General features: G+C 32.5%; 4 protein-coding genes across 4 annotated transcripts; 2 read left to right on the top strand and 2 right to left on the bottom strand.

The window, feature by feature from the left end:
* Window positions 1–5,139: 5,139 nt before the first annotated feature.
* Window positions 5,140–7,289, bottom strand: LOC140814339 (uncharacterized). The gene is made up of 2 exons (XM_073173289.1): window positions 7,027–7,289; window positions 5,140–5,707 (listed from the first exon to the last, which is right to left on the bottom strand). Exons 1-2 carry the CDS (start codon window positions 7,192–7,194, stop codon window positions 5,180–5,182), a joined length of 696 nt encoding a protein of 231 aa, XP_073029390.1. The 5' UTR covers window positions 7,195–7,289; the 3' UTR covers window positions 5,140–5,179.
* A 2,809-nt stretch (window positions 7,290–10,098) lies between these two features.
* On the top strand, window positions 10,099–10,636 carry LOC140814818 (uncharacterized). Its single transcript, XM_073173911.1, has 2 exons — window positions 10,099–10,290; window positions 10,409–10,636. The coding sequence occupies exons 1-2, from the start codon at window positions 10,165–10,167 to the stop codon at window positions 10,472–10,474; spliced, it is 192 nt and encodes a 63-aa protein (XP_073030012.1). The 5' UTR covers window positions 10,099–10,164; the 3' UTR covers window positions 10,475–10,636.
* An 842-nt stretch (window positions 10,637–11,478) lies between these two features.
* On the top strand, window positions 11,479–16,847 carry LOC140813478 (coatomer subunit beta-1-like). Its single transcript, XM_073171960.1, has 6 exons — window positions 11,479–11,633; window positions 11,947–14,020; window positions 14,472–14,981; window positions 15,699–15,784; window positions 16,188–16,421; window positions 16,610–16,847. The coding sequence occupies exons 2-5, from the start codon at window positions 11,972–11,974 to the stop codon at window positions 16,390–16,392; spliced, it is 2,850 nt and encodes a 949-aa protein (XP_073028061.1). The 5' UTR covers window positions 11,479–11,633; window positions 11,947–11,971; the 3' UTR covers window positions 16,393–16,421; window positions 16,610–16,847.
* An 843-nt stretch (window positions 16,848–17,690) lies between these two features.
* LOC140815159 (probable WRKY transcription factor 11) lies at window positions 17,691–19,018 on the bottom strand. The gene is made up of 3 exons (XM_073174273.1): window positions 18,271–19,018; window positions 18,057–18,182; window positions 17,691–17,941 (listed from the first exon to the last, which is right to left on the bottom strand). Exons 1-3 carry the CDS (start codon window positions 18,870–18,872, stop codon window positions 17,758–17,760), a joined length of 912 nt encoding a protein of 303 aa, XP_073030374.1. The 5' UTR covers window positions 18,873–19,018; the 3' UTR covers window positions 17,691–17,757.
* Between the last annotated feature and the right edge of the window lie 4,429 nt (window positions 19,019–23,447).

Here is a 23,447-nt window from a genome sequence, read left to right as displayed (position 1 = left end):
TTAATTATAATTGATGTCCATTATGTGATCAAAATTCATTTAATGCATAATTTTCCATAACTGAGGATGTTGTGGTTATTCCTCAATTATTTAAAATTATATGGTTTATTGGACAAAATTTTTGTTTTACTTTATGCTTTATATAATAATTATTTAATAACACAATCAAAATTTTCCAAGAATGCTTTGATAAGCTCGAAACTTATAGAGATTTTACGGATTTTATTTTTTAATATTTGTGCATATCTAGAATTGTTATCCCTTAATATGTGCTTCTTTGAATTAATGTTATAATATTAGAAAACTTGAAAAAAAAAAGAGGAAAAAACCTAATTTTGAAGATAAGATGATTTTACAAGAATTTCAAGAGTAACAAAATATTACAAATAAGGAATAAAAGAATTTAAAAAAATTATTCTACTTCATTGTAAAATACAATGAAAGCAAAGATAAGAAAGGAGGAATTTTGAAAATTCTGGACTCATTCACATAATGAGAATCTGCGCCTTATTCAAAGAGATTTTGTGGCAAATTTATGAGGGCTTCACATGGAATGTTTTAGGCTTTTTAAAATCTTGGTCCATTATGGAAGATAAAAAGGGTAGTACATGAAAACATTAAAAACAAAAAAACAAAAAAAAAAACAAGGACAAAAGACTTTACGCAGAAGATTATATTCAGTTTATTGTGCGACTTTATGTAGAACTGAAAACATAAAAGACTCCATTATATCAATCAACACATGGTTAAACTGATAAGAAATAATATTTAGTTTCAATGTGCGAATTTATGTTGAAAAAATGAAATTTCACAATGACTTAATGAGGTTGAATCTAATTAAATTCAGTTATGAATAATTGGATTATTAGATTTAATTAAGTTTATTAATTAGAGAAATTTTTTAATGAATAATCTTAGGAATTTCATCGTTAATTAAGAAATTAATTTATTGAATTTGAATTTTACACATACATTATGAATTTGTTTCGATTTTGAATTTTTGTGTAAATTAATCTTCTCTCGTCTCTAGTTTATTTAATTTATTTTAATTTTTTAATTTAAATTTAATTAGTTTATCTGATCTTATTTGAATTTGATTAGGCTAAATTATGAAAAATATTTCATATTCTAGTATTTAAACGTTGATCTATGTGAGATCGATACTTGAACTCATCATCCAATTACTATTACTTGACCTAGTCCGCTTGATATAATTATTAACAACCGAAATCATTGGTCATGCTCATGGGAAAGATAGGTAGGTTTAAGGCCCTTTAAATACCTAACTCCCAGATAGAGCAAAGTTCTCCGGGGAGACCAGTACAGGCAAATCAAGGCAGTTTAAACCTTTCTATGAAAAACACCTTGAGATTATACTTTCTTATGTGATCTTATAATTATTATTCAACTTAATTATTTAGACTTATGTGAATCTTTATAAGTCAGTTTTATTATTATTATTATTCACCTTTTACTTGATATGCTCATTTAAAGTTATATACAATTTAATATAATTTAATATGAACATAATAAGAATCTCCAGATGAAAAATATTCTTCAATATAGTTTGCATTTAAAAATTTCCATATAAACGCAAGCATAATATTAAATTTGTATCTTCATATCAAATAAATATCTATAATATATAACATGCAAAATTAATTTGTAAACATGTATTGAAAATTTCATAACTTGAAACTTGAGAATCTAATTCCCAAATTAAATTTTATTATTATTATATCAAATTAGGAAATAAAATTCCCATAATTGACAATCAATACGAAGAGCCACATCTCATTATCAACAAATTTTGATTTGAATAAAATCGTGCGTTCAAATCTGTTCCAATTAACTGTAGTTCAATTGCAATAGGATGGTGGTTGGGTTTGTGTCAACAATCATGCATCTCAATAAATCAAGATGGCCGGGAGATCCTTGTGCGCGGCGTAGCATAAGGTCTAACTGCTGCTGGTTGACTGAGTCACCATGATTTACCTCCTCTCACATTCCTGTCGGGCCGGGGATGAGGGGCGCCTAAGGTGAGCGATTTCACCTTTTTGGAGCAATAAATCAAGATGGCCGACAACGTATCTCAGTAAATTACATATAATAATTAAGATGACCAACAATCATGTGGTTGTAAATGAGAATTCAATTATTTTTATTTAAGTCATTGTCTTCATTATATGAATATGTAAATATCTTAATAAACTTTCAGAACTTGTTGCAACTTTCATTCAGTTTCTCAAAAAAATTTCTCATTTGATTATAAAAATTCAAGAATCAATTATCATCTTCAAAACTTCAACCGACACGTACTCAGAAAAAATTCCCAGGTAAATTTTTTAATAGTATGATATTCGAACTTCAAGCTTCGAATTTGTTACGCTAAATTTTCATAAATCATATAAGAATTCCAGAAAAATGAATAACACATTTATTCAAAGCAGATGTATCAAGGTTCTGATACCAAATATTAGAATTTATCAACAAAATCATGTTTCTACACATATATGAAAATGATAAACAATATGTAGAAGCGGTTCTAATGTTATCTCCAGTCATTGAACAATTTGTAAGTTATCTATTTTCCTCCGATTGAAGCTTAGCGCTCTAACTCTCAATAGATTTTGTTTTTTTGTTCTTATAGGGTGTGTGCTTAAGGATCTCAATTACAGTTATTTATAGGTATTTCTCATATCATCAATGAGTTGATCGAGAGTTCGATATTCAAGAGAATAGGCGCATACGCGTCTCAATTTTTTTATCCTATTATCGGTCAATATCATAGATTTAGTTCACTAACTTTTACCTGTTTTTTTCAATTTTTGTATTTTTTCAATGTTGATGCGGCACTAGAAAATAATGACGTCACACCGAACAAGACTAACGTGTCAAATTTCATATCAACATTCCCGTGAATATGAAATAAAATTGAAAAAATATTGCAAGTTAGTGAACTAAAATCGTAAATTGACCGATAAAAATGAAAAGCGTGCAATTTATAGCAAACTACCCATCTCAATAGTGAATTATAAGCAAACAGATTTGGACAAATATTTTGAGAGCCATCACCAACACTAAAAAAAAAAATAGCATTCCAAATCAAGAAAAATTCTCAAATTGTTTTGTTTACGCCCACATCTTTCATTTTTTTTTTATCACTCGACGATAATTTTTTATTGGCTTGAATTTTTGTTAGTTTGACGTGTTAAAAGAAAATTCCAAGTAGAATCACATGCTATGAACAATTAAAAGAAGATTGGGCACAATATCGTGGACGAACCCAAAAAAAAAAAAACGAATATTTCTCATGTAATGAGTTCATTTCCAACTTTTTTATTCATTTCTTTAATCACTTTCAATATTACCTTATTACGATCTCCATAAATTCAATTTCACAATCATTATTTAATGATTATACGTATTTAAAATAAATATGTTATTTCGATTAATTTAATGTTTCGGGGAGGAAACACACAAACGAGCACAAATATTTAATCTTCGTTTTGATGGCTGTCTATTTAAGAATTCAACTGGTTGGTGTTTGTCAGTAAGTTGATATTATGATATATACTAGCGTTAGAACATATATTTATTTATTATAATAAATTTTAGAAATTTGGAAAAAAAAAATTAGTGACGATAAAAAAAAATACTTAAATGATAAGAGGGTAGAAATTACGAGAAGAAATATGTAGAAAATTATGGCAAGGGAAATAAGCTTTTTGTTCTGCTATCTTGTTCAATTTTTTGTTTTGTCCGCTAAATCTTCCCCATAAAAATTTTTATTTGTAAAAGAAAAAAAAATTGAATTCAGATATTGTATTTTACACAAAAATTTATAAATAAAAGTTTTATTTTTGCTATATACATACATTTATTTTTTATATGTATATTATAAAATATTTTTATATGTATATTATAAAATATGTACATACAGATCCATATAATACAACAATATATATTTTTTCAATGCATGCAGATCCAGTTTTTTTAACAGATCATGATTTTTATATATATATATATATATATATATATATATATATATATATATATATATATATATATATATATATATAGAATAGATTAAACGCATCTGAATTATTGTAAATTATATATATTTTTTAAAATATTAAATGTTTTTGTTTTCTGTGCTTAGAGTACTTTTTTTAGATAATCTTTTTTGTCGTTGGAAAAAGTGACTTAAATAATTGGAAATTATAGCTTCATTTGGAAACTATTATATTGAAATTAAATTAATGAAGAACCCTTCACCTTACCATAGATATATATACACAATGTTTATGATTGCGAGGTTTTGTAATCCAACGAGAAATAGCCGAAAATGGCCAATGATGGTTGTAGACCCTCCACTCTCATGAGTAATTATCATATCGTATAAATTATTGTTTCACAGCTGTAATAGAAAAAATTATTTTTATATATGATTTGAAAATTTATGACAATATTGAGCTCAAATAATTCATTTCAAAAGGTTATTTCATGTTAATAGGTATTTTGTGAAATGTTTTATCCGTAGGATGATTTAATTATGTTCATATTTACAAAATAATTAATATTTTTTTTGTATAAACAATAATAATTTTCATGGATGACTCAAATAAGACATTCTTCTTCAAAATTGACTCATGAGACCGTCTCACAAATATTTTTGTTATTTCATATTATTTTATATATCTATACTACTTTATTAAGTTTGAGACACTTAGGGTAACTAACTTTGGTGTCATTGTCTGTTTTAGTAATCATATATATTAATAAAATGTTAAAATTTTAATGCAAGTTATATGTGGTTTAGTGGATAGAGTTATTGTTTTTTTGGGATTAGTTTATATGTTCAATTGTCATTGAAGCCATTTTTTTATTCTTTTATTGTTATTTTATTTTTTAATTTATATAACAAAATTACGTTGTAGTCCCTCGCTATTTCTTATAATTACATTTTGATCCTCATTTAAAATGTAAATAAAATGAATTATAAAAAAAAATTATATACAAGCACACAACGCGTGCGTCGATGCACTAATATATATATATAGAGAGAGTACCGTATCATAATTTTTAATTGTGGTTTAGGCAATCAATACAATCCTTGACCTTAAAATTTTAAAGGAATAGAACAAAGTTTATTATTCTGCCTAAATGGTTAATTTTCTTACACCGCTATTTCACCCTCCACTTTACTATCCTCGACGAAAACAAAATCCAATTTATAAAGAACAATGACTACCACTACATAACATAGAAAAACCAACAGGGGACCAAAAATCCACAACAGAAGCGGCACAGCCGCGTAGAACAGCCTGTTTCCCACCGCGGTCAGCCAAAAACCCCTCTCCAGCAGCTCGGACACGTACTCTTGCATCGTAGTTTGGCCCAGTCTATCTTCAGAACAGGGGCAGTTGACGAGGAAGTTCACCTGATTCATGAACCGAATCGAGAGCGAGTGAGACACAAATGAGAAGAGGAAGACGAGTAGCATCGTCACGAATTTGAGCGACAACATGAACTCGCTGTGGGCTCCGTAGACCGTGTCGTTCAGCGGTTTCTTGATGCTGTATGTGCTGCTGAGGAAGGCGGCGAGTCCCGCGCAGAGCAGGATGGATGTGGTGGCCATTAGTGTAGACCCCATGATCGCGTTGCGGAGGGTTTGGATGGCCAGTATGTTCTTCTTGTCATTGTCCTACAAATATATTATGAGAAATTTATGCCAACTTCTTGTGGGAAAAAAATTCATAACTTTATATATTTGTTCTTTTTTTATTGAAAATAGTAAATTTAATAGTTAAATTTTATTTTCTCCAAAAACTTTTAATTTAGTTTTATTTAATTTTATTTTTTACGATAGAACCAGCGACTGCTATCATTCGAAACGCATTGAGGTAAACCCTGAGTTAATGCAACTGCAACCCGCAAACAATGTTAGCCAGGTAAATTGTGTTGGACAAATCATGTGTACTAGACTCGTCCGAAAAAATGTTGGTCGAGGAAATCAAACTCAACAACATTTAGTTTTATATTATTGATAAAATATATATATAGTTGGGCAGAAATCAACTTCTAGATGCTGTATGTGCTACAAAGGAATTTGGATTGAGGTTACAAAATGGGGCGGATATGCGTGAAACCAAAGTCAAAATGGGATTTTGCAACAAAGATTCGTTACCTAAATCCCTTTTACACGCATGGCGCATTTGAGAATAAATAAACACTTTTCTCCACTTTCTTTTGGAATATTATTTTAAGAAATTTATGATAAATTAAACTTCATATTTTGTGTGAAAGAACGGATGAAATTGATATTAATGTAATAACAATAATAAAACCATATATCCAACTTTAAATTATCTTTGAAATTAGATCGAAAATTTTAATTTCCCGACTTGTTTTTTCACAAAATTTTCACCAATATTTTATTTAAAAAAATTGTCCAAAGTTAGCAAACAAAAAACGTATATAAGAAATATATGCGTTGTTCATATTCATAAATAGATAGATATCTTTAAGTATTGGCGTATTACTGCAACTTTGCATGTTCCACTATATCTATAAATTTCCTTCAATCAGTTTCTTAAATCAAAGTCAATTTTTGTGAATTAACACGGTTGAGAGACAACTTCGAATAGATATAAATATACATTGTACGTAGAACACCTCCAATGAGTGTTCGAGTTGGTGGAAGATGGCAAATTTTTTATAAGTGATTGGGAGTTCGACTATCCCTACCAACACTTTCTCGGCTTGAATTACGGGGGCGTATAAAAAAATACATCGTACAACTATTAAAAAGTGTATATGTCAATATTCTAACATTTGGTACCAATAATGCATGTAAAATTAAATTATCTTGTGTACCACCAGTAAACTCACCATGTACCTCCGTGGACAATGGTGGAACAAAAATTAAAATTCTTGGTGATTCAACTCGATCTCACCACATTTGATATAAGTATATATAACTATATAAGCGCATATATGTATATATAACAATATTGCGAGTACCTTCATGATGGCGGAGACCCAAAATCGTCGGCCACGGGCATTTCTGCCGATGATGGTGGTGAGAGGTTGGGATCGGACCCTATGCCAAAGCCATAGGTGATAACTCATGAAAATCATGAAACCCGATGGCACAATTATTATGTCTACGTACCAATCTTTCCATTCCATTTCACTAGTTTTTATGAAGGAAAAAAATTGTATTTTTTTCACACACACAGTGTGTGTTATTGTGTTTAGTTGAATGTGGTGTAATTTAGGTTAATGGGTCGAAATATATAGGAAAAGGAGCATAGCTGCATAGGCATCTCACATGCATAAAAAATTAAAAATAAAATAAAACCCTACTTCTTAAAGGTATGGGTGAGACAATATGGAAAATACACCACGAGGGAATTTTACTAGGTTGTTCAAGATTCAGATGGATGAGGAATCAATAACATTTCTTGCAAGGAATTTGAATATATATATAACAAAGATAATTTTTTTGAAGGGATTTCTGGTGTCGCGGATTTGAAAACGAGTGATACATGCACAAAAAACAAGAAGATTTAACGATTGGCTGAAACATATTAAATTTATCTATTTTCTTATTTTTACTTCACTTTTAGCGTGCTCTAATTAGATTCATCATAAAACTACATAAAACAACAAAACCCGGATACCAAAAGGGCAAAAATTTGTGTGAGACGGTCTCATGGGTCATATGTGTGAGACGGATCTCTTATTTGGGTCATCTATGAAAAAGTATTACTTTTTATGCTAAGAGTATTACTTTTTATTGTGAATATGGGTAGGGTTGACCCGTCTCACATATTAAGATCCGTGAGACGGTCTCACATGAGACTTATTCTACTAAAAGAAAGCCAAAAAAGTTGCAATTTGGAATGTACATGCTGAAATCAACTTCGGGCAGAATTTTCTTGGTAAATTATAGTATATGCCATGGTGCTCATGATCGAACAACTTTTGATCCTGGAATTTAGAGGAGGATGCTCCGATTTTTATTCAAAAATTAAATGGAAATTTTGAATTTAATTTAGGTATTTTTTTAAAATAAAAAAAGTTTCAAACTATTATAATATGAAAAAATATAGATAGATCTATTAATTAATTATCAATGCCTAACTTTTTCATTTTATATGCTAATGGTTTCGACCTAATAAATTCCCCTAAGAATTAGATTTAAATTCTGTTTTTTTTAAATAAAAATAAAATATATATAAATTCCATTAGTGCTTATTCTGCCACTAACGATGCAGTGATTGTTGACATGAATGAGTGATTGATTGAGGTACAGAAGCAATTAAGATTCTTAATTATTAAATGAGAAAATTATTCCCTGCTAGATGATCATGTTTAGATTCTGTAGGGTTAATAATTTCTTGTAAAATTATAATTATAAATATTTATATTTTTCTATTTCATCTCTAGATTTTAAATTATTTTATACCTTATCTATATTATTTTAAAAAAATATATATGGCCATAATAGATTATACCAATTTTTTATCTCGTCAAAAGTCCTGAAAAATACTTTTTAAAGAATAAAACTCCCCTATATGTACAATAAAACAATTTTTTACAAAACTTATAATGATTTTTAGACCTTAGTCAACTATTTTTTATTTTATTATTATTATTATTTTTGGTTAGTCAACTTTCATTAATTGCATTTTATTTTTATGTATTCACAAATTACATCCAAAATCTTTAATTACATCACATTTTAACAAAAAATTCATTCCATGATACTTGATCCTTGTCAACTTTCATTTACTGTATGTACTCTGTGTTATTATTATATGTACCCAAAAATTTTATATATATATATATATATATATATATATATATATATATATATATATATATATATATATATTGTCGACATGTCACACAACTATTTGTGTATTCGATTTCTATCATTTCGTTTTTTTTTTTTTTTGACAACATCATTTCGTTTTTTGTATATTTCGTTTTTTGTATCTGATTTGAACTCGAAACCCTTACTTTTTTTTTTTGTGATTCGGGTAAAACATATTTAAATTTGATCGAGTTCAATTTTGTCCCAGTTTTTACTATTAATTTGTTCTCATACTTGTTATGAAAATTTTGAGTAACACGAGCTAGTTAGTAATGCCGAGTGAAGAAGGATTAATGTTCAGACATCAACCTAATTTGTACGTATCCCCATTAACAAAGTTAATAATCATTTAATTTCTTTTAATTAGTTTGGCCTAACTTTGATTATGCACGAACTCACGATATTTGGTCGCTATTACACTTCAATTGATGAATTTGATTGTGACGAATTAATTTGATTTGACGAAATATTTCATATAATACTCGTATTATCTGTATTTGAAATCAAATACAATTATAATTATATTGAAATTATTTAACTTAATATAAAGTTTTCTCAATCCAAACAAGTCGATCAGCGTCAACGAAAAGTTACTTTAATTTATGCTAGTAGTTATTTGTTAAGTTTTTTATTTTATAAATTAATTAATTCATTAAAATATTATTATTTTGGGTCGTCGCTCGCCTTTTTCGTAAAATTTATTTCAAATGTGTAGGCCGAACATTTGTCTTTCCACTAGTTTCTAAGTTATTTAATATGACTACTTTCAAGGAAGTAGAAAATTGAACTTGAGACCTAACATTTGTGGGTTAACTTGTTTCTAAGTCATTTATTTAAGTTTTGACTCGAGTGATCATTTTAAGTTCTATTTTAACTTTAAAGTTACAACTACGTCAATGTTAAGATTGTATTTGGATTGAAAGACTTGATTCAAGTGATCATTATAAGTTATGTGTTAATTTTAAAGTCTCAATTACACTGATAATGTGCTTAGATAGAAAGATTTGAAACCATGTATTTTAAATACATAAATTTTATTTTCATTTGATTGTTTGGATTAATTTTATGTCTGATGTATTTTAAATACGTCACTCTGTAAATTAATAGTTGTAACGATGATTGTGATGAATTACAAAAACACACAAAATGTGTGTCGTTTCAAATTTATTGTTCAAACTTCAAACCTCTTCCCAAATCAAATCATCTCTATTTAAATCAAATCATCTCATCCTAGTTCAACCTAATATCATTTATATTTTATATTCACTGCTATTGAGATGGATCGCAGATTTGGTGGGAAACAACCGACAGGAACACCGTCGTTTGCATGGTCGTGCGCTGTCGTCGTTGTTTCGCTCCTTTGCGGCGCTTCCGTAGTTCATAATATCTACAAGCCTGATCTGGTATGCCTCTCGTCTCTCAGAAACTCTTTTTCACGGTTTTTTTTTAGTTGTCACACGACCTGTTCGATAAAATGCCCCAAAGAGCTTTCTATTTGATTGTTGTGCTATTTTATTGCAGAGGCTGCCTCCGTCTGACTGCGGTAATGAGATTGAACAGGAACAAATGGAGAAGATTGACACATAGTTTCTAGCTTGCAAGTGAATTTGGCAATTATGGTTTTTTTTAGCTGGATTACATAGCTCGATTCTTGATTTTGTTTTGTTTGCGGATGTTTCTTTTTCCATGACCAAAATCTTGAACCCAATTTCACAATTTTATAATGGATGGTGATTCTTGTTCAAATAACTGATTAAATTGATTAAAATCACAATCAACTTTCATTTTCTATGATCAAATTAGTTTAATGGATCGATTAAGTTATTGATACATGTTTGTAAGAAACTTGTGAGTTTTGAGTCTAAAATTTGTAAAAAATTAGTGATCTTGTAAAGCAGTTTACACCTAAAATTTTGAAGGTTACGCGCAAAATTTGAGCTGTTTTGATTGAACAGGAGATTAAAATCGAATAAAATCAATTGAACCGGAAATTTTGGTTGTTTTGGTTCACTGACTGGTTTCGGTTTTAACTATTTAAGAATTGGCTTTTAAGTTTGGTTTTCAAGAAAAAATAACCGAAATAACAGAAAAACCTAGTTTGTTTTAGTTGTACTAAATAAAAAATATGCATAAACTTAAATAAATGAATATCTTGTTTTCCATTTCTTCCAAATTTATAAATATTTTAGAAGAAATTTTCTATTTTTTAAGAACAATTGTGTATTTATAATTGTTTTAAAATAACAACTAAATTCGTGATTGAATTGAAATAAAATAATTTGGATATCGGAAAACCAAAAAAACATAAGGCAAAAACTTGTGTGAGACGATGTCACGGATCGTATTTTGTGATACGAGTATCTTATTTGGGTCATCTATAAAAAAATATTACTTTTTATGTTAAAAGTATTGTTTTTTATTGTGAATATCGATATAGTTAGACTCGAGATAAAAATTTGTGAGATCATCTGACAAGAGACCTGCTCAAAACACAAAACCAAAAGGGAAGGTAGAATGAACATGCATCCCTATTCATCGTTTGTATAATAATCTCCGAAAAGAGTTTTCATTATATGTTATTTACAACATATATTTTAGTTGATTTTTTTTACACGATGTGTTAGGATCCAACGGCTAAGATTTGGCGATCGATCGATGTCCACGAACGCTTCATTAATTCACTCCCAACACTGACAGATCTAAAATCAACGTTCGGTTTCTGCGCGATTGTTATTCAACTCCTCAGGTGAGATTTCTTGGCGTTGGATCTGAATTTTAATCACTTGAATGGCTATGTTGGCTTCCAAATCTGAATTAATTACTGGCCAGGAAGTGATGAATTCAACAATCGTATCTTTGACATCTACTCATTTTATTGCTGGATCTAGTCGTATCGGAAATTTTAGGATTTTTATTTTGATTTCGTTGCGTTTGGTGATCATTGAGTGCTGAAGATAATTTCCCGTGTGGTGTTTACTCGTGATTTGTTTTCAGTTTTTGTGAATTTAAATTTTCGATTTTTACGCAACGTGTGATTGATTTGCATTATTTGATTAAAGGGTGAAGAAATAGGGGAGCAGTGAAATGGAAAAATCGTGCTCATTGTTAGTTCATTTCGATAAAGGGGCGTCCGCTCTTGCCAACGAGATAAAGGAGGCACTTGAAAGTAATGACGTGCCTGCGAAAATTGAAGCAATGAAGAAAGCTATTATGCTGTTGCTTAATGGTGAAACCCTACCTCAATTGTTCATCACCATTGTTCGATATGTGTTGCCCTGTGATGATCACACCGTTCAGAAACTCTTATTGTTTTACCTAGAAATCATCGAGAAAACGGATGTGAAGGGCCGCGTTTTACCCGAGATGATTTTGATTTGTCAGAATTTGAGGAATAATCTGCAGCACCCCAATGAGTACATTCGTGGGGTGACTTTGAGGTTCCTCTGTAGGTTGAATGAGGTTGAGATTTTTGAGCCTTTGATCCCGTCCATACTCTCGAATTTGGAACATCGTCACCCTTATGTCAGGCGAAATGCTATACTTGCCATAATGTCGATTTATAAACTCCCACAAGGCGAGCAGCACTTGGTCGACGCACCTGAGACGATCGAGAAGATTCTCATGTCAGAGCAAGATCCTTCAGCAAAACGGAATGCATTCTTGATGCTTTTTAATTGCGCGCAGGATCGAGCAATTAATTACCTCTTGACTAATGTTGATAGAGTTTCTGACTGGGGAGAGCTGCTACAGATGGTTGTCTTGGAGTTGATTCGGAAAGTTTGTAGAACTAATAAAGCAGAAAAAGGGAAGTATATAAAAATCATAATCTCACTTTTGAATGCCCCTTCCGCTGCGGTTATTTATGAATGTGCCGGGACTCTTGTATCGTTGTCGTCTGCGCCAACAGCAATTCGGGCTGCGGCTAATACATATTGCCAGCTTCTTATGTCGCAGAGTGACTACAATGTAAAGCTTATCGTTCTTGATCGGCTTAATGAGCTGAAAACTTCACACCGGGACATTATGGTTGATATGATAATGGATGTTCTCAGGGCACTATCGAGCCCTAACCTTGATATTCAAAGAAAGGCACTTGATATCGTTCTTGAATTGATTACACCTCGAAATGTGAATGAGGTCGTCCTCATTTTGAAAAAGGAAGTCATGAAGACTCAAGGAGGGGATCTTGAAAAGGGTGTTGAGTACCGTCAAATGCTCATTCAAGCCATACATTCTTGCGCAATAAAGTTCCCTGAAGTGGCCAGCACAGTTGTCCATCTGTTGATGGATTTCTTGGGAGATAGCAATGTTGCGTCTGCTATGGACGTGATTGTTTTTGTTAGAGAAATAATTGAAACCAGTGCAAAGTTAAGGGTATCAATTGTATCAAGATTGCTTGACACTTTCTATCAGATACGTGCTGCACGAGTCTTCTCTTGTGCCCTTTGGATCATCGGAGAATATTGTCTCTCTCTCTCTGAAACTGAGAGTGGCATTGCGACCATCCAGCAATGCCTTGGAGACCTGCCCTTTTTCTCAATTTCTGAAGAAAATGAAGTAACTGATGATTCTTCAAAGAAGTCGCAGCAGGCAAGCTCAATTACTGTCTCATCTAAAAGGCCTGCTATCCTTGCCGATGGAACTTATGCTACCCAAAGTGCTGCTTCAGAAACGGTTTTCTCCCCTCCAACTGTGGTTCAAGGGTCTCTGTCTACTAGAAACCTGAGATCCCTTCTTTTGACTGGTGACTTTTTCCTTGGGGCAGTTGTTGCTTGCACATTAACAAAGCTAATTTTAAGGCTGGAAGAGGTTCAATCATCCAAAATTGAAGTGAATAGAGCATCAAGCAAAACATTACTAATCATGGTCTCAATGCTTCAACTGGGGCAATCTTCGGTTCTTCCTCATCCTATTGACAATGATTCTTATGACAGGATTTCTCTTTGCATAAAATTGCTTTGTAATACTGATGATGGTATCAGGGAGATTTGGTTGAAATCGTGCCATGAGAGCTTTGTTAAGATGCTCTCAGATAAGCAATGGCATGAGATGTTGGAAATTAAAGCAAAGACCCAGATTTCTCATTCGCAACCCGATGATCTTATTGACTTCTACCACTTGAAAAGCCGGAAGGTTAGCATTTTACATCTGATTTCAGTATTTCATGCCGGAAGGTGAGCATTTTACATCTGATTTGAGTATTTCATGCTTCTTTATTTCCTCCTGTTTGTTAAACTTGTTCTTCTGTGGGTCTCTTTGAAATAATCTTTTCTGTAATAGTTCTGTTTGACAAGAATGGAATAATTTGTTTCTTCCACAATGAACCTTTCAAGTATTCGGCCAAACTTGCCAAGACATAAAGTTTTCAATATCATCTGCAGCATCCAGCATGAATGGTGATAGATCTTATGATCTTCAGAAGTTACATGTCTGTTTAGGAGGCTTTTGTTATGGAGTTTCTGTTATTGAATATACTGGCATTTTATACTTATAAACATAATGTGTTTTGCGTCTCTTGTTGTAGTTGTTATCATGTGATTCAGGCTTTCAGCACTATGATCTTTGTTCTTATCATACTTTCCAGGGTATGAGCATTGTAGAGATAGAAGATGAGGTTCAAGATGATTTGAAGCGTGCTACAGGGGAATTTGTGAAGGACACAAATGATACAAATAAGTTGAACCGCATTCTTCAGCTAACTGGATTTAGTGACCCTGTGTATGCGGAAGCATATGTGACTGTACATCAGTATGATATTGTCTTGGATGTAACAGTTATGAATAGAACAAAGGAGACACTGCAGAATCTATGTTTAGAGCTGGCAACAATGGGTGATCTTAAACTGGTCGAGCGACCACAAAATTACACTCTTGCACCTGAATCTAGCAAACAAATCAAAGCTAACATCAAGGTTTCTTCTACTGAAACTGGAGTAATTTTTGGGAACATAGTTTATGAGACTTCCAATGTGCTTGAGCGGAATGTTATTGTCCTAAATGACATTCATATTGACATTATGGACTACATCTCTCCGGCAGTTTGTAGTGAAGCTGCTTTCAGAACCATGTGGGCAGAATTTGAGTGGGAGAACAAGGTACAATATCATCGGTATCACTTTGAGAGCCTATCCAGCTCTTTTATGTTGCAATCAACTGAATCTTTTATTGGTGTTTAAAAGTTTTGGCTAACTTTATACAATTCTATAACAGCATGTGAGGAAATCCAAGATCTATGTGTACATGATTATATATTATTGATTGAGAGACTCGTAGTAACTAACTTTGATTTCTAGAATACATAAGATTCTTATTTCAATAGCCTTATTTTAATGAGAAAATAAGATAGATAAATTATTTGAAGATAATTATATTTTACAAAAATCCAATGTTGATAAAATTATATTTTATATCTAAATTTAATGTTTATGCATATGGTTACTAGTTCTTTAAATATCTGATGACCGCCAAATGCTTTTTAACTATTCCTGTTAGTTCCATTGTAGTTGCGATATTTTTTAATTGCATACTATAACGGACGTGCAATCTTTCTTAAGTTAGTTAGATTGATTCTCATGGTTGTTTCAAAGAAATAATAGTGGTAAGGATTGCTCTCAGATTGGATGGCAGAGTTGCAACCGAGTATCACTGCTTATGGTATTAGCTTTGTGATCCTCCCTCTCCCCTTTTTAGTTGATCCAATTTGACCAAATTCTGATAGTTAAGATTCCGCTATGGCCTTTTCTTTTATTAATTCTTCATGCTGCGATTGTTTGATTGATTTGCGTGCCTACGCTTAAAGTATCTCATCACAGGTAGCTGTCAACACTGCAATTCAAGATGAGAAAGAATTCCTTGACCATATCATCACTTCCACCAACATGAAATGCCTTGCAGCTCCGTAAGTCACTTGTCTTTTCCTATTTTTACTTTGTTCACTTTTTATTCGGTTCATGTGGGGTTCAAGTGCTAAATGCTTGTATGGATATAATGGTTTGTTTTGGATTCTGAATGTTGGTTTTTGTTCCGTTTGTTTTTATCAGAATCACTACGTGATTGACAAACTTAATTTCATTGTCACATTTTGTTTAACATAATTTATGCTAGATATCTGTTATATATTATATGAGCAATAACCTCATACATAGGTCTATCCTTAATATATTATATGAGCAATAACCTCATACATAGGTCCATCCTTACGAGCTGACTTTTATTACCTTGTTTTTGTCTCATTTGCTTGAACAAAATTTGTAGTATGTAATTAATTCTCTTTCATTTCGCTTTTACATCTATATTTCTAGATCTGCTTTGGAAGGTAAATGTGGATTCCTCGCCGCTAACTTGTATGCAAAGAGTGTTTTTGGAGAAGATGCATTGGTGAATGTGAGCATTGAGAAACAAGCAGATGGCAAACTAGGTGGGTATATTAGGATAAGGAGCAAGACTCAGGGAATAGCTCTCAGCTTAGGTGACAAGATCACGCTCAAGCAGAAAGGAAGCAGCTGATCTTATGCACTATATCACAGCTTATTTAGGTATGCAACTGCATTCTTAAATTGCTCGAGTGGTTTAGTTAATAAAAAAATGTGAACGCTAGTTTTGGGTCTTGGTGAAAAGATCAGTGGTATGAATTATTGGATCCTCACTCCTGTCCTGACTTGATTATTTACTTATATTTCCCGTTGCACCTAAATTCTTCTTTTGGTTTCAACTCTCCCTGCAGCTCGGAGCAGCGAAAGGATGCCTCTTGTTTTCCCTTTTCTTCTTTGTTTTTTTTTTTTTTTTGGATGCGGGTGCCGTAAAACACAAGACAGAGGAAAGTTCATTGATTTTGAAGATCCAATGTTGAAAAGAAATAGTCTCACGTCGGTTCTATTTTCTTGTTTCTTTCGGGTTATTTCTTGGGGCTTATGTTTATGTCCATACACTATTTTTGAGTAATAGTTTAATCAAATTGTTTACTATTTTTGGAGAACTAGTGGTTTACGATAATTTTTATTTTTTTTAAAAAAACTAAACTAGGATGATTTGAAATCTAAAGAATTCAAAACCACAAATAAGCACAATAAATTTGGAGCACGGAATTGAATTCATTCAATTTGATGTACCTCATTCCAAATCCATGCCAAGCACATTAGTAGATGGAAGTCTTTGATATCAAATGGTTTAAAGTCGTGCTTTAAATTCAATGTGTTAGGATATTTTTTGATTTCACAGATTTCGTTCTATTTTCGTATCTTGAATCATTTGAAAATTATTTCTCGATTTTTTTTTAAATATAAATCATTGTATTCAAATTCAACCAGTTCTATGTAGTTGTATCAAACATTCTTCTAATGAACTTTTAATCCTCTAAAATGCGGTCGTTTAAAATTATATGGTTGTTTTTTTAAAATTATATGGTTTTTTTTGGTTTACCTCCAATATATTGGCTAAATTTACTAAAAACAATTTATAAGTTCTTATATTTAATGAATTTTAATTGCTTATAAGTTGTGATGTCTTATTTCTAAAATAAGCTGTTAAAATATTTGAATAAAGCAAGACTTGGTGTCATGTTTGAATGAGAAATTTTATAAAATGTTCGTCTCAATATGCCCACCTTTTTTGACTTTCTCTTATATTATAATTATTCCCACAAAGTTGGTGGAATCCAATCCAATATATATATTTCTTCAAAAATTAATAATAAAAAGAATACAAAGTAAGAAAACAATCAACCCAAATGTTTTAATCTACGAAATTCAACACTTTTTCTAGGATATCAGTTCTCTACACCTAGCAAATTTACAAAAAACCCCCCACCAACCTCTTTCCTATCCCCCCTCTAACTACCTTGAAATTGCTAACTTTACCCTCCCCCTTCCACTCTCACGTTGTAGACGACTCAACCACAACCACAGTTATCTGAGCCTGAGAGGAAGCAGTGTTCTCCTGCGCCGCGTGCAGGTGCTCCCCCGCGTAAGTCACGATGAGCATCGCCGGATCGTCGTTCGCCTTCTCCACATGTTTCTTTGCCGGGCAACCTCTCACTGTGCTGCATTTGTAGTAACCCCTGAAAGATTCCGACCAACAAGTTTACATAATTGGATTCGACCCAAGTTTTTTTCTTTTGTTTTGAAAATTTCTTGGAATTTAGTGGAAGCTATGGTGGTGCAGGTGATTATTACCGTGGGTATGGCGAATTCTTGATCGGCTTCTGGCCGTACTTTCTCCAAGAATACTCGTCCGCTGGAATATCTGCAATCTTTGAGCTGATTGCAGGCACTCTAATGGTTTTCTTCACCCGAGATTTCCTGAAAAAAGTACCCATATTCTGTTAAATTAATTGCGAGTGAAAGTGAATTCCAATCAGTTTCAGACTGAAAATGGAGAGAATTGTACTTCATTTTGCAGTGGCAGAGAGATGGACCGGAGGTCTTGCTGGAGTGGTTATGCTTATGCTTATGCAACTTATGCTCTCGAGACCCCTTGCCGGGGACTGGGGGCTCCCCGACGCAGACAGCAGGTGTAGAGGAACCCAGTAAACTCGCCGCCGATCCGCCTCCCTTTCCATTGGATACGCTGCCCTCTCCGGTGATCGACGATAACAAAGTCGAAGAAGAGTTCCCCGAAGTCGATAGACTGAACCACTCCTTATCCATCACCTCACCCGATTCCTTCACAAAACCACCAAGCCCTGCAGAAGGTTCAAGAGATCCGGACAACAGGTCCAAGGTCTTCTGCGGCGGCGAGGTAGCCTGAGTCAACTCCGGATGAACCGGGGCCCGGCGGAACCGGGCGTGTCCGGTCCTGTTGAACATAGAAATCACTGTCCGAAACTCATACACCGAAGAATCAGTAATCTCCCTGCAATCCATCTGCTGGTTCTGCTTCGAAATTGCTCGAATCAAATGGTCCATGGACTTCAACCCCGAAGCCGCAGCTTCCTGAATCTCCATTTCCCCGTTGTGAATCCTCGACCATCCGAACAATTCATCTCCCATAACTCGAAAAAAACCGAATAAAAAAAAATTAACCCAATCAAATTTCAAGAATTTTTTACTGTGAAAATCATGAGAAATAAAAAGATTTACGAATAAAAAACCGTGAGAGAAGAGAATGCGAGTGGGGGGACATGGAGGTAAAAGGGAGAAGCGGGGGAATATAATGGCAGAAGAAGGTGACTGGTTGACCGGGCAACGGTCAAAGATTGGATTTCAATCCAACGGCTGAGAATTAGTCTTCGAAGATTTCGATGTTGGACAAAATTTACATCTGTGTGGGGCCCATTTGGGAAGGGAATTCTGCATGCGGCCATAGATTATGGAAAGGGTGTTCGATATGAGATATAGGAATTGTGTGGGTGTGAAGTGGCAAAATTGGATGCACTTGGGTTTAGATTTGATGTCTATATTATTTTTATTATATTATGTTAGTTGGCTCATATTAATTGGATAAAATATTTGAGAGTTGTATATATGAATTTGAACAATCCTCTCCTCTTGAGCTAGTTTTTTGGGTTGAGACGTTGAGTTATGTCCAAGTTCCAATCTTAACATTGTATCAGAGCCAGGTTCCATCAATATTTGTTGGACTTCCTATAGTTGGGTCACTCGTTCTGCTCATAGTTGGGTCATTTGTAAACTTCACGCTCCAAATGTTCATTCCTGGGCGTGAGAAGGATGTGTTAATTGTCCTACATCGGTTGGATAAAATACTTGAGAGTTACATATATGGATTTGGACAATCACCCCCCTTTGAGCTAGCTTCTGAGGTTGAGTTAGATTCAAGTTCCAATATTAACATATTATATAATATGAATTTGGTGTGGGATGATCACATTATGCCATCTCGAGAGCTATTTTGAAAATTAAAAATAAAAGGAAAAGGGGAAATTGGAAAAGAATTTAAAAAAGAGTGAGAAAATACATTATTTGAGGGGGTAATTTGCCATTCCGAAGGTGAAGCTGTAAGGCTGACTTAAACGGGACACATCAGTGTATCGTATCACAAAGGAAAAGGTTGACTGACTTGAGGAATGTATATGCCTTTTGAACCACACGATTATCTATAGCTTCATCAACGATCAAGATGTACTTGGGAAGGTCCATGAATTTGGTGTTACTACATCTGTTGCCACTTGGAAAATCATCTTGAGAAATTTAAGCTTTTGTTTACTTTTTATTTATATAAGCTTTAGAAAATGCTTCATGATTTATAAAATAAAATAAAATAAAATAATGTTATAGGTACAACCAAAATAACGTACAACGATATTTACAACAATTATATCGTAATATTTTTCTATTATATCGTGATATTTTGTTATTATTTTGTGAGATTTTGTATTTAATTTATCGTAAGATTTTGATAAATAGAATTTATGTATTGAATTTTTTGTGTTGTAAAATTGTTGTATGAATTTGGTTGTACATATAGCATTACTCAAAAAAAAAAAAAAAATTGTTCATTTTAAAAAAAAAAATTGTTTTCTTCAGGCTAATAATTCATTTTAAAAATAACCAATCTTTCGAGAGACGGTCTCACCAATCTATATATGTATGATGAGTCGACCGACATATACATATCATGGAAATTAATTCTCTTGGCATAAAAATTAATAATTTTTCATGAGTTTGGTCTGGTTGAAGATCCATATCACAAAATTATTTTGTAAAACGATAACACAAGAGTTTTGTGTTTAAAAATTATTGACTTCAAATTTCATATGAGATATCTAAATTTGAATTTCGAACCCTTCAAATTTGAATTATTTAGCCTTCACCATGCTAATTTTAAATATTGTGAAATGTGTTGTCTTGCTATATCAATTAGTTTATTCATTATGATTGGTTGGTAAAGAAATAGACAATAAAATAAAGAACACAAGATCACTAGGATTTCAACGTGTTTCAATCAAAAGACCTACGTCAATGGGGTCATACTCAGATATAACATTATATTAATTGTTATCATACAAGAACTTATTCAAATTACAAAAATCTCCATCTTTTTATTGATATTTCTATGATAAACACATTTCGTAAATTTCACTTGATGAGCACTACTTGTCTTTGCAATCTCTCAATCAAACTCCCTCGTTGGGAACCCATTTTTTTTAATTTTATAACTGCCGCAAAAGAAATTCGTGATTTTCTTCCATTTGAGATATCTCTCATGTATCTTAGTCGAACTTGTCAAAGATTCAATATCGCATCATTCAAAATCTGAATATATCTTGTCTTACTTCTTTGAATAAATTACATCAAAAATAAATTTACAACTTCATAAAAATTCTATTTACGATTGTCATATAATCACGATCAAGTTTCTAGGACAGTGATTCAGGATTGCGATGTTCGTATTTCGTCGAAAACATGAACATAAAAAATTTGATATACTGAATTAGGGTTTGATCAGTATATATATTACAAAAATATGATTATAATCGAAATTCAATTCGATTAAAGTTGGGTGGATGTTGATATCGAGCCCTTGAAACACAAATCACAAGCCTTTGGTATAAGATTAAAAATGTAGAAAAAATTTTGGTTTCCCATTGAACCGAACGCGTTGCTTGCTTTGTTGAAAAGGATAAACTTTTTAAGAATCAATAATTGTAAATAGAAATAATGTGTGTGTTTGTAAGAGTTTATGTTTAGTATTTTCAAGTTTTTAGCCAATTTTTTTTTTTTTGAAAATTGTATGTTGAAATTAAAAATACTTAAAATATGTTATTGCAAGAGTAGATATCTTGTGAGACGGTCTCACGAATATTTATCTATGAGAAAAGTCAATCTTACCGATATTCACAATAAAAAGGAATATTATTAGCATAATTAAAAGTAATATTTTTTCATGGATAACCCAAATAAGAAATCTGCCTCACAAAATACTATCTGTGATATCTTTTCACATAAGTTTTTGCCCTATTGCAAACACTGGCTTTACGACTTATGATGTAATTAAAGTATTAATATTTCTCACATTATTAAATGCATCTCTAGAAACCTTAATGTGAAAATTTATATTTCATGTATTGATATTAAAACTGCAATATTACAATCGTAAATTCATCCACTACATGTCAGGTAATGAAACCGATCTACTTCTGGGTCCGAATCTCCACTCTAAACTAGCCATCACTCGTCCTCGTCTTGACCCTGATCTTGTTCCACCTGTTGTCATGCACACATACAAACAAGACAACAGCCGGATAACTCCGGTGAGAATAAATCCCAGTATAATCCATGTATACATGCAGTCATATAAACTAACGTAAAGCATGCATAAAACATGTATCAATACATACATCATAATCCGAAAACACGAATCGATATAAAACTGTAATTAACCACATGAATCGTAATCTGCGAACATAAGACAAATCAAACTCTTGACTCAACACCTCAGACTCGACACATCTCTCATCTAGAGATCCCGATCAGAATAAGACGTAACAAGTCCCCCACCTAACTATCCCGTTCGCGGTGGTGTACGTTGGTACGTTCTTATTCCTGGACTTTGGTCTACTCCATATCGACTAGTCAGCAATAAGGACCTCTCCGTCTCTTAAGCACATCGATATACCAAACGTCCAGTGTCTTGGCACATCCGCCAAAGACTTGGCCCATCGACCAATCCTATTCTGACAATGTGCAATGTGCCCGTGACCACTCGGTCACCATCAGACACCTCTGTCAGTGACTCTCACTCACTAGCTATCCGCTATTCACTGCTTTTCTATACATCAATAGAATAAGCATACTCAGACAGAGAATACACAAGTATGAAAACAATCAACCAAAGACTATATACTTGGCTATAAATCAATAGACTAAGCATATTAATCTCAGGAATCACAAACAACAATGCAATAAATAAAGTATGTGATTTAGGGAAACAAGAGTTAAATCTAACTCAAGTCGATCTCCCGTTTAACATCGATTTATACCTTTGTCTTCGCGGTCTGATGAAGTCGAAGTCTCGAATTCCAATCTATCCATTACCCAAATCTGGAAATGACAATATCAATATACTATGTCAATGTATAACTCAATTCAAGACATGTTCTGATCAATACTTAAATCAAAATACACTCTGATCAATGTCAACGATATAACGATACCATCTCAATCAATATTGAATCTGATCAAATATCAATCTGCTGATGTTTCAATAGTATAACAATAGAGTTCCAATAACCCTATCAATCTCAACATCACATATATAATAACACGACCCATAATCAATATCAATACAAAGTATAATCTCAATTCTGTACAGTCTCGCAATACCGGCAATACAATATCGGTATATATACGAATCAACAACTCATCTGATCTCAATCTGACTAATATCAATATACCCGACAATACAGTATAAATCCGATATTATTTCCAACACCTCATAATCGATAACAACACAATTCTGATATCAAATCGGTCTAATCACAATTAAATCAATTCTGAAAATTCTAACAATTTCATACGGTATCTGTTCTTCAATCCGATTTCGATTATACAATGTCTGGTGTCGCAAAACACTATTTATGAATTCTATTCAATTCTGACAGTACC

The sequence above is a fragment of the Primulina eburnea genome, chromosome 15 (assembly GCF_022965805.1).
Source record: "Primulina eburnea isolate SZY01 chromosome 15, ASM2296580v1, whole genome shotgun sequence".
Taxonomy (NCBI): Eukaryota; Viridiplantae; Streptophyta; class Magnoliopsida; order Lamiales; family Gesneriaceae; genus Primulina; species Primulina eburnea.
The sequence above is the reverse complement of the archived record's forward strand: the minus strand, read 5'-3'. Positions and strand labels throughout refer to the sequence as shown.

Excerpts from the sequence above, each read along its gene's own strand:
- LOC140814339 (XM_073173289.1), bottom strand. The coding sequence starts at position 7,194 with ATGGAATGGAAAGATTGGTACGTAGACATAATAATTGTGCCATCGGGT. Across the intron at positions 5,708-7,026 it reads GGGTCTCCGCCATCATGAAG|GACAATGACAAGAAGAACAT; the intron begins GTACTCGCAATA and ends ATATATTTGTAG.
- LOC140814818 (XM_073173911.1), top strand. The coding sequence starts at position 10,165 with ATGGATCGCAGATTTGGTGGGAAACAACCGACAGGAACACCGTCGTTT. Across the intron at positions 10,291-10,408 it reads ATATCTACAAGCCTGATCTG|AGGCTGCCTCCGTCTGACTG; the intron begins GTATGCCTCTCG and ends ATTTTATTGCAG.
- LOC140813478 (XM_073171960.1), top strand. The coding sequence starts at position 11,972 with ATGGAAAAATCGTGCTCATTGTTAGTTCATTTCGATAAAGGGGCGTCC. Across the intron at positions 14,982-15,698 it reads AATTTGAGTGGGAGAACAAG|GTAGCTGTCAACACTGCAAT; the intron begins GTACAATATCAT and ends ATCTCATCACAG. Across the intron at positions 15,785-16,187 it reads ATGAAATGCCTTGCAGCTCC|ATCTGCTTTGGAAGGTAAAT; the intron begins GTAAGTCACTTG and ends CTATATTTCTAG.
- LOC140815159 (XM_073174273.1), bottom strand. The coding sequence starts at position 18,872 with ATGGGAGATGAATTGTTCGGATGGTCGAGGATTCACAACGGGGAAATG. Across the intron at positions 18,183-18,270 it reads CTCTGCCACTGCAAAATGAA|GAAATCTCGGGTGAAGAAAA; the intron begins GTACAATTCTCT and ends TACTTTTTTCAG. Across the intron at positions 17,942-18,056 it reads AAGAATTCGCCATACCCACG|GGGTTACTACAAATGCAGCA; the intron begins GTAATAATCACC and ends GGAATCTTTCAG.